Source organism: Phyllobates terribilis, unplaced genomic scaffold (assembly GCF_046119375.1).
Source record: "Phyllobates terribilis strain yellow unplaced genomic scaffold, ASM4611937v1 Scaffold_2__4_contigs__length_985480577, whole genome shotgun sequence".
Classification (NCBI taxonomy): Eukaryota; Metazoa; Chordata; class Amphibia; order Anura; family Dendrobatidae; genus Phyllobates; species Phyllobates terribilis.
In genome coordinates, this window is record NW_027362762.1 from 221,076,721 (window position 1) to 221,092,497 (window position 15,777).

The window sequence follows — 15,777 nt, forward strand, 5'->3', positions numbered from 1 at the left end:
TGTACCGCCGCGCAGCTCCTGCAGTGAATATTTATGGTCTGTAATAGCGGGCACGCTGACCGCCAGCTGCTGCAGGAGCCGTGCTGCGGGTACAGTGTAAGCGCTATTAGAGAATCAATGGTCACTGCTCCCCACGCACAGAGTCCGGGCGTTGGGAGCAGTACCATACATACCAGGATGAAGGATGAGGGGGACCATACATACCAGGAAGAAGGATGAGGCGGACCATACATACCAGGAAGAAGGATGAGGGGGACTATACATACCTGGAAGAAGGATGAGGGGGACCATACATACCAGGAAGAAGGTTGAGGGGGACCATACATACCAGGAAGAAGGTTGAGGGGGACCATACATACCAGGAAGAAGGTTGAGGGGGGGACTATGCATACCAGGAAGAAGGATGAGGGGGACCATACATACCAGGAAGAAGGTTGAGGGGGACCATACATACCAGGAAGAAGGTTGAGAGAGACCATACATACCAAGAAGAAGGTTGAGGGGGGGACTATGCATACCAGGAAGAAGGATGAGGGGGACCATACATACCAGGAAAAAGGTTGAGGGGGACCATACATACCAGGAAAAAGGTTGAGGGGCACCATACATACCAGGAAAAAGGTTGAGGGGCACCATACATACCAGGAAGAAGGTTGAGGGGCACCATACATACCAGGAAGAAGGTTGAGGGGCACCATACATACCAGGAAGAAGGTTGAGGGGCACCATACATACCAGGAAGAAGGTTGAGGGGCACCATACATACCAGGAAGAAGGTTGAGGGGGACCATACATACCAGGAAGAAGGATGAGGGGGACCATACATACCAGGAAGAAGGATGAGGGGTGCCATGCATACTTGGATGAGGGGTGCTATGCAACCAGGATGAGGGGGGCCATGCATACTTGGATGAGGGGTGCCATGCATACCAGAAAGAGGGACAAGGAGTGCCATTCATACCAAGATGAGGAGGAGGCCATGCATGCCAGGATGAGGGGTGCCATGCATGCCCAGATGGGGATCGAGGGGTGCCATGCATACCAGGATGGGGATCGAGGGGTGCCATGCATACCAGGATGGGGATCGAGGGGTGCCATGCATACCAGGATGGGGATTAGGGGTGCCATGCATACCAGGATGGTGGATTGGGGTGCCATGCATACCAGGATGGTGATGGGGGGCCACATGTAACAGGACGGAAGGGCCATATATACTAGGATGGAGGATATTAACAGAATTGGGGGACATTACCCCTATACCAGTGTCAGCAGCAGATCCCCTCCCCCATAACAGTGCATCATGACCACATTTTTTGCTTAAATATTTTTTTCTATTTTCCTCTTCTAACACCTAGGTGCGTCTTATGGTCCGGTGCGTCTTAAAGTCCCAAAAATACGGTAGCCACCTGCATAAGTTTAAAATGATATGTACAAGCAGATAGCTACCATCTCTGCAAATAAATACAGTTGTTGTTTTTTTAGTTTGTTGAAGAATCTGACATATTTGTAACAAACCCTGAAAATCTATGGCAATGACTAAATGTAATCCAATTGTTTATTTTACAAATTTTATTAATTCAGAATTGTGTGTTCACCTTTGTTGAACATCTTTATATAAGAGCGTCCAAAAGATCAGTTCTGTAATGTGCTTAGCAGCAACCTATAATCTTATTCCTATAGGAAGGAACCAGTCATGAGTGCTGACGAGGAAGCCCCCACAGCCGTCCTGCAGGATTGTAAGGTTTCTGCTGTCACGCAGATCAGTTCGATTAATACTTCTGCATTGGGGAATTGTTTTTTATGCAGTTTACTCATTTATAAATATGTCATTATTTTAATTAACAAAAGAAACATAACATGGCGCACACAAAATACAATTTGCATAAAAAAAAAAAAAAAAACAGGTTTACAGCTCTTTTTGAGCTCATTCATTCCACAGAAATGTGCCCCTGTATAAATTATGAGCATGCCTCTAGTAATTTGACAGCTGTGGATTACCTCCTAGCCGATCCCATCCTGTATAATGGCTGCATTTTTTTGTTTTGTGAAATAACATTAGTTCATGTCAGCCCTACATACCAATTTCTAAGACTTGAAAAGAAGCACCTGCTCACCACGACTGTAAGTGAATGCCGGCGATTCAGAATATGCTGCTGCATATATTTACAATTGACCCTAGATCTTAATTAAGAATCATTTCTTTCAGTATTCATTTTTCACAGTAATATGAGGCATCACTGTACAGGGAACCGTCTGTGCACATTGTTCTGAGGTTTACTCTTTTTTTCTCATTTTGTAAAGTGTCTTTCTGTTTTTCTTTAACTCAGATTGCATTTCTCTTTTACAGTTAACATTAAATGTGAACCTTCCTTCAGAAGAAAATTACAACCTGACACTCTTCTTATTTCACTCGATTGTACCAGAACAAAGCACATTTAAAGTACTTTCAACAAAGGTGAGTCGTCTAATTTTCCAGGATTTTACTGCCCTCGGTGGTTGGCTGTTATCCCTATAACATCATACCTGTTAAACTTTTTGAATAGGATCTATGTGGGAAAGTCATATATATGGTTTTTGGGGTAGGTGCAAGCTATGCCCATTTCCAAGGTCATTCATGTACACTCATGAGGTATGTGCCCAACAGTGGCCATAGTCTAGATGATGTCTAGGCTTCCATCCACCATAGGGAGTGAGCTATTTAAAAAGATCAGATCGAACATACACCGCTCAAAAAAATAAAGGGAACACTTAAACAGCAGAATATAACTCCAAGTAAATCAAACTTCTGTGAAATCAAACTGTCCACTTAGGAAGCAACACTGATTGACAATCAATTTCACATGCTGTTGTGCAAATGGAACAGACAATAGATGGAAATTATTGGCGATTATCAAGACACCCTCAATAATGGAGTGGTTCTGCAGGTGGGGACCACAGACCACATCTCATTACCAATGCTTTCTGGCTGATGTTTTGGTCACTTATGAATGTTAGTTGTGCTTTCACACTCGTGGTAGCATGAGACGAACTCTACAACCCACAGAAGTTGCTCAGGTAGTGCAGCTCATCCAGGATGGCACATCAATGCGAGCTGTGGCAAGAAGGTTTGCTGTGTCTGTTAGCGTAGTGGCCAGAGGCTGGAGGCGCTACCAGGAGACAGGCCAGTACACCAGGAGACGTGGAGGGGACCGTAGGAGGGCAACAACCGCTACCTCCGCCTTTGTGCAAGGAGGAACAGGAGGAGCACTGCCAGAGCCCTGCAAAATGACATCCATCTGGCCACAAATGTGCATGTGTCTGCACAAACGGTTAGAAACCATGACGGTGATATGAGTGCCCAACGTCCACAGATGAGGGTTGTGGTCACAGCCCAACACCGTGCAGGACGCTTGGCATTTGCCACAGAACACCAGGATTGGCAAAGTCGCCACTGGCTCCCTGTGCTCTTCACAGATGAAAGCAGGTTCACACTGAGCACATGTGACAGAGTCTGGAGATGCCGTGGAGAGCGATCTGCTGCCTGCAACATCCTTCAGCATGACCGGTTTGGCAGTGGGTCAGTAATGGTGTGGGGTGGCATTTCTTTGGAGGGCCGCACAGCCCTCTATGTGCTCGCCAGAGGTAGCCTGACTGCCATTAGGTACCGAGATGAGATCCTCAGACCCCTTGTGAGACCATATGCTGGTGTGGTTGGCCCTGGGTTCCTCCTAATGCAGGACAATGCCAGACCTCATGTGGCTGGAGTGTCAGCAGTTCCTGCAAGATGAAGGCATTGAAGCTATGGACTGGCCTGCCCGTTCCCCAGACCTGAATCCAATTGAGCACATCTGGGACATCATGTCTCGCTCCATCCACCAACGTCAGGTTGCACCACAGACTGTCCAGGAGTTGGCGGATGCTTTAGTCCAGGTCTGGGAGGAGATCCCACAGGAGACCATCCGCAACCTCATCAGGAGCATGCCCAGGCATTGTAGAGAGGTCATACAGTCAAGTGGAGGCCGCACACAATACTGAGCCTCATTTTGACTTGTTTTAAGGTCATTACATCAAAGTTGGATCAGCCTGTAGTGTGTTTTTCCACTTTAATTTTGGGGGTGACTCCAAATCCAGGCCTCCATTGGTTAATAAATTTGATTTCCATTGATGATTTTTGTGTGATTTTGTTATCAGCACATTCAACTTTGTACAGAACAAAGTATTCAATGAGAATATTTCATTCATTCAGATCTAGGATGTGTTATTTGAGTGTTCCCTTTATTTTTTTCAGCAGTGTATATACTTTTTAGTGGTGACTAGTGTTGAGCGTTCCGATACTGTAATATCGGGTATCGGAGTTCCGATACTGAGTTCCGATACTTTTACAATATCGGATACCGGAATCGGAAGTTCCCATAATGCCTGCGCTCTGCAGTGTCTCTGAAGGATGACAAGCTGGATGGCAGCGCTCAGCTGCCATCCAGCCTGTCATCAGAATGCCATCCCAGCGTGGGAGAATTCTCCTGATTGTTTAAAAGCCGGCGGGCGATAAAAAGCCGCCGGCTTTCAAACAATCACACAGCCCCATACTGCTTCCCCGCAGCCCCCCACCCCGATCCTGCGCTCCCCCTGCCACCTCACATCCCGATCGTAAGTTAGGACCGGGCGGGGAGCTCAGCACCAGGGAGCGGGGAGCGAAGGACCCGGGCGGGGAAGCCGGCAGTGAAAAGACTTCACCGCCGGCTTTCCCGTTCTGTGCTGCTCTCTCCCGCCGGTTATTTCAAATGAACAGCTGAAGTATCAGGTGATGCTGATCAGTTGTTCATTTGAAGTAGCCGCGGTGCCATCAGAGGGTTCATGTGAGTTCATGCTTCACTGCATTGCATGAACTCACATGAACTTTCCCACGGCCGCACAGGTCAGCCACACCTCCCAGACCATCAGACCCATCATGATTGGTGTGTGCGCGGTGTCTGTGCGATGTCTGCGGGTGTGTGCGCACGATGTCTGCGGGTGTCTGCGTGCAGGCAGACATAGGCCGATGTGACACTACTACTCCCATCGGCCTATGTCTGTCCCCCGTCCACTCGTGCCAGCAGGATCAGCTCGATGGGAGCAGTAGTTCCCATCAGCCTGATCCTGCTATTTAAACTGCCCCATATGTTATTTTTGCCCCTATACACATCTTTTATTCTTTTAGGCCCCCATATATTTTTTTTGTTTTTGGTCCCCAATAAATTTTAAATACATTTCATTGGTGGCCAGTGGTTACCTAAAATAAATGTAGTTTATACATTACCTGTCCCCGCCGATCGCCTCCTAAAATAAAGTAAAAAATAAAAAACTACACCTATACTCACCTAGACACCTAATTCCCCGAAGCCATCGATCTCCTGTAATAAAATGTAAAATAATAAACCACAACCTTATCCTTACCCCTCCGTAGTAGTCCACGAGTGTCCCACGAAGATCTCCAGTTTAGAGCAGCCACATAGAATGTGACCGCTCTAAACCGCTGCCGCCGCCAGAGTGACGGGGCCGTAAAGCAGCCCCGTCATTGCATAAGCAGGTTCGCCGGAGTTCAGGCAACGCTGCTCCGGTTAGCTCCTTTACGGCCCTGCTGTACCGTGAGAAATTCCCACAGTACAGCAGTGCCGTAAAGGAGGTCACCGGAGCTGCGCAGACTGAATGCACTCCGGTGACCTCAGTCAGGGATCACGCTGCCGGGAGCGGACGTGTTCCCGGCAGTGTGAGCTTACAGCAGCCATGCACAGCTGTCACCATCTCCAGATGTGACAGCTGTGCATGGGAGATCAACGCAGGAACATGGACAGGTAACTATTTTTTTTTAGTAAACTAAGAATTAAATAAAATGGTGTGTTTTATTTCAAATAAATTATTTTTTTCTGGATGTAGTGTGTGTTTTCTTTTTAACACTTTGTAGGTTAGTAATGGGGGTGTCTTATAGACGCCCATCATTACTAACCTGAGCTTCATGGCAGCTGGCGCTGACATGAACCCCACCACTATTACCCCCTGCCACCGCACCAGGGCAGCGTGGAAGAGCGAGGCTAAGTGCCATAATTGGCGCATCCTATGGTTGCGCCATTTCTGGGGCGGCTGCTGTTTCTAGCCTGGGAGGGGGCCAATATTCATGGCACCCTTCCTGGGCTATTAATATCAGCTCCCAGCTGTCTGCCTAGCCTTTGCTAGCTATTAAAATAGGGGGCACCCCACGTCATTTTTTTTGGGGGGGGGGGGTCCCCCATTTTAATAGCTAGTAAAGGCTAGGTATTCACCTGGGGGCTGATATTAGTAGCCTGGGAAGCTCCGTGGGTGTTTCCCCCTTCCCAGGCTTCAAACATCTGCCCCAGCTGTCTGCTTAACCTCCGATAGAGACTAAAATTATGGGGGATCCCACGCCAATTTTTTTTTTAATAAATCCTTTATTTTAACACTAAATGACACTTGAGGGGTTAATAAAATTTTGACGTGGGCTTTGCCATATTTTTGTATGCCAGCAGGTACAGCATCCAGGAACGGGCTGCCCCCAACTCCCAGCTGCCTATTTGTACCTGGTCGGACACAACAATATAGGGAAGCCCTTTTTTTTTTTATTATTATTATTTCATGAATTTCATGAAATAATTAAAAAAAAAAAAGTGGGGCTTCACCCTATTTTTGTGTCCAGCCAGGTACAACTAAGCAGCTGGGGGCTGGAATCCACAGCGCAGGGTGGCCCAAGCTTTGTGGAGCCCCCCGCTGCGAACTGCATGAAATTCATGAAATAATAAAAAAAAAGGGCTTCCCTATATTGTTGTGTCCGGTCAGGTACAAATAGCTCACGTCAAAATTTTTGGGAAAAATTAATTAAAAAATAAATAATTTAGGGACTGCATCTTTATTAACCCCTCAAGTGTCATTTAGTGTTAAAATAAAGGATTTATAAAAAAAAAAAAATTGACGTGGGATCCCCCATAATTTTAGTCTCTATCGGAGGTTAAGCAGACGGCTGGGGCAGATGTTTGAAGCCTGGGAAGGGGGAAATACCCACGGAGCTTCCCAGGCTACTAATATCAGCCCCCAGGTGAATACCTAGCCTTTGCTAGCTATTAAAATGGGGGACCCCCCCCAAAAAAAATGACGTGGGGTGCCCCCTATTTTAATAGCTAGCAAAGGCTAGGCAGACAGCTGGGAGCTGATATTAATAGCCCAGGAAGGGTGCCATGAATATTGGCCCCCTCCCAGGCTAGAAACAGCAGCCGCCCCAGATTTGGCGCATTCATAGGATGCGCCAATTCTGGCACTTAGCCTCGCTCTTCCATGATGCCCTGGTGCGGTGGCAGGGGGTAATAGTGGTGGGGTTCATGTCAGCGCCAGCTGCCATGAAGCCCAGGTTAGTAATGATGGGCGTCTATAAGACACCCCCATTACTAACCTACAAAGTGTTAAAAAGAAAAAAAACACACTACACCCAGAAAAAAATAATTTATTTGAAATAAAACACACCATTTTATTTAATTCTTAGTTTACTAAAAAAAAATAGTTACCTGTCCACGTTCCTGCGCTGATCTCCCATGCACAGCTGTCACATCTGGAGATGGCGACAGCTGTGCATGGCTGCTGTAAGCTCACACTGCTGGGAACAAGTCCGCTCCCGGCAGCGTGAGCCCTGACTGAGGTCACCGGAGTGCATTCAGTCTGCGCAGCTCCGGAGACCTCCTTTATGGCACTGCTGTACCGTGGGAATTTCTCACAGTACAGCAGGGCCGTAAAGGAGCTAACCGGAGCAGCGCTGCCTGAACTCCGGCGAACCCGCTTATGCAATGACGGGGCTGCTTTACGGCCCCGTCATTCTAGCGGCGGCAGCGGTTTAGAGCGGTCACATTCTATGTGGCTGCTCTAAACTGGAGATCTTCGTGGGACACTCGTGGACTACTACGGAGGGGTAAGGATAAGGTTGTGGTTTATTATTTTACATTTTATTACAGGAGATCGATGGCTTCGGGGAATTAGGTGTCTAGGTGAGTATAGGTGTAGTTTTTTATTTTTTACTTTATTTTAGGAGGCGATCGGCGGGGACAGGTAATGTATAAACTACATTTATTTTAGGTAACCACAGGCCACCAATGAAATGTATTTAAAATTTTTTGGGGACCAAAAACAAAAAAAATATATGGGGGCCTAAAAGAATAAAAGATGTGTATAGGGGCAAAAATAACATATGGGGCAGTTTAAATAGCAGGATCAGGCTGATGGGAACTACTGCTCCCATCGAGCTGATCCTGCTGGCGCGAGTGGACGGGGGACAGACATAGGCCGATGGGAGTAGTAGTGTCACATCGGCCTATGTCTGCCTGCACGCAGACACCCGCAGACATCGCGCGCACACACCCGCAGACATCGCACAGACACCGCGCAGACACCAATCATGATGGGTCTGATGGTCTGGGAGGTGTGGCTGACCTGTGCGGCCGTGGGAAAGTTCATGTGAGTTCATGCAATGCAGTGAAGCATGAACTCACATGAACCCTCTGAGGGCACCGCGGCTACTTCAAATGAACAGCTGATCAGCATCACCTGATACTTCAGCTGTTCATTTGAAATAACCGGCGGGAGAGCGCAGCACAGAACGGGAAAGCCGGCGGTGAAGTCTTTTCACTGCCGGCTTCCCCGCCCGGGTCCTTCGCTCCCCGCTCCCTGGTGCTGTGCTCCCCGCCCGGTCCTAACTTACGATCAGGATGTGAGGTGGCGGGGGGAGCGCAGGATTGGGGTGGGAGGCTGCGGGGAAGCAGTATTGGGCTATGTGATTGTTTAAAAGCCGGCGACTTTTTACCGCCCGCCGGCTTTTTACCTCCCGCCGCATTTTAAACCATCAGGAGAATTCTCCCACGCTGGGATGGCATTCCAATATTAGTGTCCCTTTGACTTGCATTGGTTTCCGGTATCAGAATCGGCGATATCCGATACTTTTTGGGTATCGGTCTGATCCTATCCGATCCGATATTTCCCGATATCTGAAGGTATCGCTCAACACTAGTGGTGACCCTTCACAGTCTGCTTTCGGTGTATACTTTTTGGACAATTGCACTAACTTAGTGTACATTCAGTCTTGAAGTTATTTAGGGTATATAGAAAAATATTTAGATTTGAGAGTCCTCAGTGGTTGATACCTGTTTAATGGCTAACTGAAAAGATGGTAACAAACTGCAAGCTTTCAAGACTACGCAGGTCTTTTCATCAGGCATAGTACTATGCTGATGCCTGATGAAGAGACCTGAGTAGTCTCGAAAGCTTGCAGTTTGTTACCATCTTTTCAGTTAGCCATTAAAAGGTATCAACCACTGAGGACTCTCAAATCTAAATCTTTCTCTATCTACTGGCTAACATGATACAAAGATATATATTTTTCCTCTAAGGGCCTATAGGTAAGTGTTTACCAGTTAGATCCCAAATTTGGCCACACACTTCAGATATTTATTGGCTAATTGCTCCTTCAGCCGACAGCTATTAGTCCAACCTCCCTCCGCCTACAGGTGTGTGCTCAACTTAGTTACCTGTGAATGCGTTCTGGCAAAGAGTAAGTCTGTGCTGGACACCTCTGACAAGATATTTGCCATAAGAAGAGACCTATCATCTGCCTTCTGGGTAAAGCCAGGAGGTCTCTATTCACATTAGGTGTTTGGCTAGCCACCTCGAGATCAATGGGTTCAGCCAACAGTAATATAATATTTCTGGCCTCTTATAGAGAAACTTTCACCAGTTTGAGCATGTTAAACTGGCCACATCATGGAATAGTGACTGCAAAGCTGATTAAAACTTGTTTGTTTTTTTTTTGTTTTTTTTATTCTCTCAGTTGTAGAGTTTAGGTTATAATTTATGTGAACTTCAACTGGGTGTTACCAGAAATTTGTCTCTTGGGGCGTGCACTTCTTTCCTTGCATGAGTTTGACCGATAATAAGCAGTCATGCAGGGGAGAAAAGAACACTTCCAGATCTCATCTCACGTCAGTCAGTGTGGGGGAGGATGCGAGCTAACAGCTGTACTAAATGAGATTTGGAAGTGTTTGTAATGAAACACCTGACAAATGTATTTTTCAAATAGAAATATTTTTATCTAGTAAAGTCCAAAAATACAGTCCAGCAAGGATATATACAAAACACTTTTGGGGCATACTGCTACCTTAAAAGGACAATCTACTAGGACAATCCCTTCTTGAACTAAATGTTTGGCCTCCATGAAAAAACAACAACAGAAAAAAACCTATACTCTGTTCCCGTGCTGTTGCTGTTCCAGCAGTGTCGGCACTTGCTGTCCCTGGGCTTTCGTGCGGTGGAATGACACGTGGTGCCCGTTGCCCGATCAGCTGCAGCCCGGACTTCATCTTCATGTTTAAATCGTCCGAAGGTGGGGGAGTGACGCTGGCCTTGATTGGGCGCCGGGTGTGGCACCCCGAGGTCTGGTTGCCACAGTGGCAGCAATGTCATGTCTGAGAGCAGGTGGTAGGTTCCCTGGTTGGGGACAATTAGCATGCAGCACCTCCTGCCTCAGTCCAGGGAGGGGAGAAATCTGCATTTTATAAACTGGATCTGGGGTGGGGTTAGCTGAGAACAGTGAGAGTCCAGAGAAGTTGCAGATAGGGACAGGTCAGCAGCTGGCTGAGGAGTCCCTGTAGGCAGAGGAGGAACATGAGGCCAGGAGGGGAACTAGCAGAGTTCGTCCTGGCCAGAGACTTGTAAAGCCGGACACTGGAGTCCGAGGCTGTGAGGGTTATAAGCCCAGCAGCAGAAAACCACCATGCAGGGGACTTCAAGTCCTCTGGCCCAAGGAAGCCCGGAAGGCCCGAGTCGCCAGTCATAAGCGTGAGAACAACACAGTACACTCAGAGACGTGGGCTACCACTACACTACAGCAGGATAGCCAAGAAAGAGTGAAGTCAGCACGGTAGGCCTACAAACTCCCCCTGACCAGCAGGAGTTCCCAGTTGCTCTGACTGACAAGGCCTCCATTGTTAACCTGTATTCCGGACGGGTCCTTTAATACCACCAACAGTAAAGACTCTGACTTGCATGACAGACTCCGTGTGGTTACTGCTGCTCCCGCGCACCGTCACCACCAACATCCCTACTTTCTGCCCTGAGGCTATACTCCTCCCGTGGGGAGTTATACTATTCTCTGCTGCATTCCCAATACCAGCCTCAGCGGTCTGCCCTGCAGCGGCTTTACACTCTGACCGCAATCCACGGGTGGCGTAGTCGGACATTTAAATATCATAAAACCACTGCCATTCGGTTTGACCACCTTGAGCCACGGACCGGGTCACCGCCACGCGGAGACAACAACCCCCAGCATCCCACAAAAGGCCCGGTTCCGGGTTCCCCACACGGCCCAGGGGGCGAGTCACCGGGCACCACGTGTCATTGCCCCACACGAGAGCTCCCCATCCCCTGGGACTGTGAGTGCCAACAGCGCTGGAACGGCGCTGGCACGGGAGGCGAGTATAGTTTTTTTTTTACTATATTGGGACCAAACCTTTAGTTCAAGAAGGGGTTGTCCTAGGAGTGGACAACTCCATTAAATGGTTATTACATTTGTAATTGTATTTTTGCACTTTACCAGAAAAAAATATTTATTTTTGAAGAATACATTGTCGAGTGTTTCACTTTGAGGGATTTTAGAGAGATCGAGACCACAGACACACTGAATTGGACTTGCAGTGCTAGTTGCTGATTTTTTCAAATGTAGTATTTGTAATGATACTTAAGTCTGCAGTGACCAGAGATAAAGTAAAGCAGAGTTATGTATCAATTACAAACACTTCCAGATCTCATCTCACAGCTATGTCAGCTCTCCTCCTCCATCTACACTGACTGCCTTGAGATGAGATCTGGAAGTATTTATAATTGTAATGATACATAACTGTCCTCTGCTGTATCACTTACACAGTAGCTGCAAAGAAAAGTGAGGAGAGGAGGGCATGTTCTCACCTGCATAAGGCTCCCTGCTTTGATTGGAAAACCTCATGCCGGGGAAGCAGTACGCGCCTCCAGAGACAAAGGTCTGGTAACTCATAGTTGAACTATAACAAAATCATCCAAGTTGTTTCCAGGAACGTAGTAACTGCAGTGTATCAAAATTGTTGCCATATTTTTACCAATGGCTAAAAACCTGTCCAAGTTAATAGGACAGGTACCTGTGAGTATGTGCGTACCGTCCATCTCCAGGTCATAGCAACGGAGCCTCCTCCCGCACATACTCACAGGCTCATGTCCTATTAACATTGTAGAACAGGTTTGTGCTTGTGTAATAAGTCAGCGGCCATTTATTGTACTTTAATTATTATCTCCCAAGGCAAAAATTTATTTGCTTTGCTAGTTAAAGGAAATCTGTCAGCAGGTTTTGCTACTTCATCTGAGAGCAGCCCGATGTAGGCAGAGAGAAGCTAAATCCAACGATGCATCACTTAGTTTACTTGGTGCAGCCGTTCTGACACAATCAAAGCTTTTAGATTTAGAATAAAGCAGAGCTGAGAAAGCTGGTAAGTGACCCATCCCTGAATTCTGTGTTTCAGCCTCTATCTTCTGCTATCTCCAGATTACATAGCAAAAACCTGCTGACAGACTCCCTTTAAAGCAAATTAGGAATTTATTTATAATGACAAAGTTCAGTTTTACTGTGGTGTGTTAATTCCATGTCTCACACTGGTAATGCCCCCTTTCATTTAAAATAATCTCTGGAGGCAGATGCTCAGGGAGATCCATGTCCGACCCATAGACCTTAACAGCTCATTTACATATAAAGAAAACATGGATTTCTCTGGAATAAAACATCGGATTGCAGATATCCTGTTATTTTATTCAGCTTCCTACAACCTTCATGCCCATATAGACAACTTCAGAGGTCTGATCCTACTGACAGATTCCCTTTAAGCGATTAGGAGTTTATTTATTTTACTCACTCATTTGGCGCCATTAATTCCACAGCACTTCACAGACATTATGGGCACTGTCCCCATTGTGGCTTACAATATACATTTCCTATCAGTATGTCTTTGGAATGTGGGAGGAAACAGGAGAACCCGGAGGAAACCCACGCAAACACGGGAAGAACATACAAACTCCTTGCAGATGTTGTCCTTGATGGGATTGAAGTGCAGTCCTTGGTTGTAATGGCTACACATGGTTTGTAGCTCTGCTTTTCAGCTAATAGAAGCTGATCAGAGTTGTGTGTCAGACCCATACTGATCAGATACTGATGTCATTTCTACGGCTGGTTCATTAATATTATATGCCCAGAAAACCCCTTTAAGTAACCATCAAAGTTTGAAATTTTAAGCAAACTTAATGAGAATCTGCCAGCAGGTTTTTGCTATGTAATCTGAAGACAGCTTGCTGTAGGGAATAAAACACAGTTTTCAAAGATGCCTGTCTTATCAAGTTCCTTCCTATTGTTTACTTGCAATGATTGTTTTAGCACCAGGAGCTTATCTTTGTTTGGAAACACTTGAGACCACTCCAACTCCGCCCACTTTGGTGATAAGCAGCTCACTGTCTATAGATGTTGTGTATACAGAGCCTGGTGTGGGTGGGGTTAGCTTTCTCAGCTCTGCTACATTGCTATATCTGAAAATTCTGATTGTGTCAGAACTGCTGCACCCAGTCATCTAAGTGATACAGCGTTGGATTTAGGGTCTCTGCCCCTACGTTATGCTGCTTTCAGATGAGGCAGCAAAAAGCTTAACAACATCTGACGTACTAATACGCGTCTGTGCCCTGGGACTTAAGAGCCAGACCCGTATTAGTACGTCATGGCGATCGCGCGCGCACACAGGCTGTGCGGGCGCGATCGCCGCCGGGTGTCAGCTGATTGTCACAGCTGACACCCGATACTATGTGCAGGGAGCGGTCCTGCACCGCTCCCAGCACATTAACCCCCGCGATGCTGCAATCGAAGTCGATCGCCGCATTGCGGGGGCAAGGGGAGGTGATCACAGATACTCACCTCCTCACCTCCTCTTCCGGCTTCCAGCGCTGTCTGCAAAGGCTTCCCGGGTGTTGCCATGACGACCCGATGTCGTCATGACAACATCCGGGTCACCAGACAGCAGGAAGATTGTTTGGACATGCGCAGTGCATCTCCAAACAATCTTCTCCCTTTCCAGCGCTGACAGCCTGCATGGCACAGGGATGGTGCTGCATTCCTGTGCCATGCAGGCGATCAGAATAAAAAAAGTGAAAGTCCCACAGTGGGACAAAGTAAAAAAAAGTATATAAACTTTCAGAAAGTGGAAAAAAAAAAAAAAAAAGAAATTGCAAAAATATTAAAAAAAAAAATAAAAAAAAGAATCCACCAAAAATAAAAATATAATGTACCCATCAATAAATATTATTATAAAAAAAAATAAAAAATAAAAGTACACATATTTGGTATCGCCGCGTCTGGAACAACCTGACCTATAAAACTGTCCTACTAGTTAACCCCTTCAGTGAACACGGTAAAAAAAAAAAAAAAAAAAAAAACGAAGCAAAAAACAATGCTTTATCACCATACCGCCAAACAAAAAATGGAATAACACGCGATCAAAAAGACAAATATGAATAAAAATGGTACCGCTGAAAACGTCCTCTCGTCCCGCAAAAAACAAGCCGCCATACAGCTACATCAGCCGAAAAATAAAAAAGTTATAGCTCTCAGAATAAAGCTATGCTAAAAAATAATTTTTTCTATAAAATTGCTTTTATTATGTAAAAGTGCAAAACATAGAAATACGATATAAATGTAGTACCGCTGTAAACGTACTGACCCGAAGAATAAAGCTGCCTTATCAATTTTACCACACGCGGAACAGAATAATAAAAAAAAAAAAAAAAACAATTCCTGAATTGTTGGTTTTTGTTTATTCTGCCTCCCAAAAATCGGAATAGAAAGCGATCAACTCATCCCGCAAAAACGAGCCGTCACATGACTGTCTGCCAAAATCTGGAAAAATTATAGCTCTCAAAATATGGCGATGCAAAAACTAGATTTACAAAAAATGCGTCTTTTAGTGTGTGACAGCTGTCAGTAATAAAAACCCCATATGATTCTGGTATTGCTGTAATCACACCGACCCGAAGAATAAAGTCGTCTAATCACTTATACCGCACGAGGAACGGCGTCAAAAATAAACTCTTGGGTTGGGGTTGTGCTAGGGTTGGGGTTGTGCTAGGGTTGGGGTTGTGCTACCGTTAGGGTTGTGCTACCGTTAGGGTTGTGCTACCGTTAGGGTTGTGCTACCGTTAGGGCTGGGGTTGGGGTTAGGGTTGGGGTTAGGGTTGTGATGGGGTTGGGATTTTTTTTCAAAAGTAAGAAAAAAAGATGACGATATGGCGACTAGTGTTGAGCGCAAGTGCTCGCTACTTGAGTTTGCATCGGGTGCTCTGGTATGCATTGAGTATCGTGGGTATTTGAGTGACATGCTCGAGTCTCTGCCCCATATGCTTCGCGGCCAAAAAAACGTTACGGGGATTGCCTGCCATGCACGAGCGATCCCCGCATGTTTTTTTTTGGGTGTCTAATAACCGTGAAACATGCGGAGCAGGGACTCGAGCATGTCACTCGAGCACACGCTGTACATGGTGCATACCTGAGTACCCGATGCAAACTCAAGTAGCGAGCACTTGCGCTCAAGACTAATGACAACTTATTCAATATGATGACCTAATGTAAACAAATTCTGTGTTGTACCTCTGGGTTCAAAATGTTCACTATACACCTTAATAAAATCCTTGAGGGGTATAGTTTCCAAAATGGGGTCACTT

At 46.2% G+C, this 15,777-nt stretch overlaps 1 protein-coding gene across 4 annotated transcripts in view; it reads left to right on the top strand.

The window, feature by feature from the left end:
* Positions 1-15,777, top strand: part of SUGT1 (SGT1 homolog, MIS12 kinetochore complex assembly cochaperone) — a 123,289-nt gene that overhangs the window by 63,271 nt on the left and 44,241 nt on the right. For 3 of the 4 annotated variants that reach the window (XM_073663933.1, XM_073663935.1, XM_073663932.1), the window contains exon 11: positions 2,348-2,455. The exons of the other annotated variant lie outside the window; for it this stretch is intronic. In XM_073663933.1, the coding sequence (XP_073520034.1) occupies positions 2,348-2,455 (108 nt within the window). The remainder of the gene's footprint in view (positions 1-2,347; positions 2,456-15,777) is intronic. 4 annotated transcript variants of the gene reach the window in all.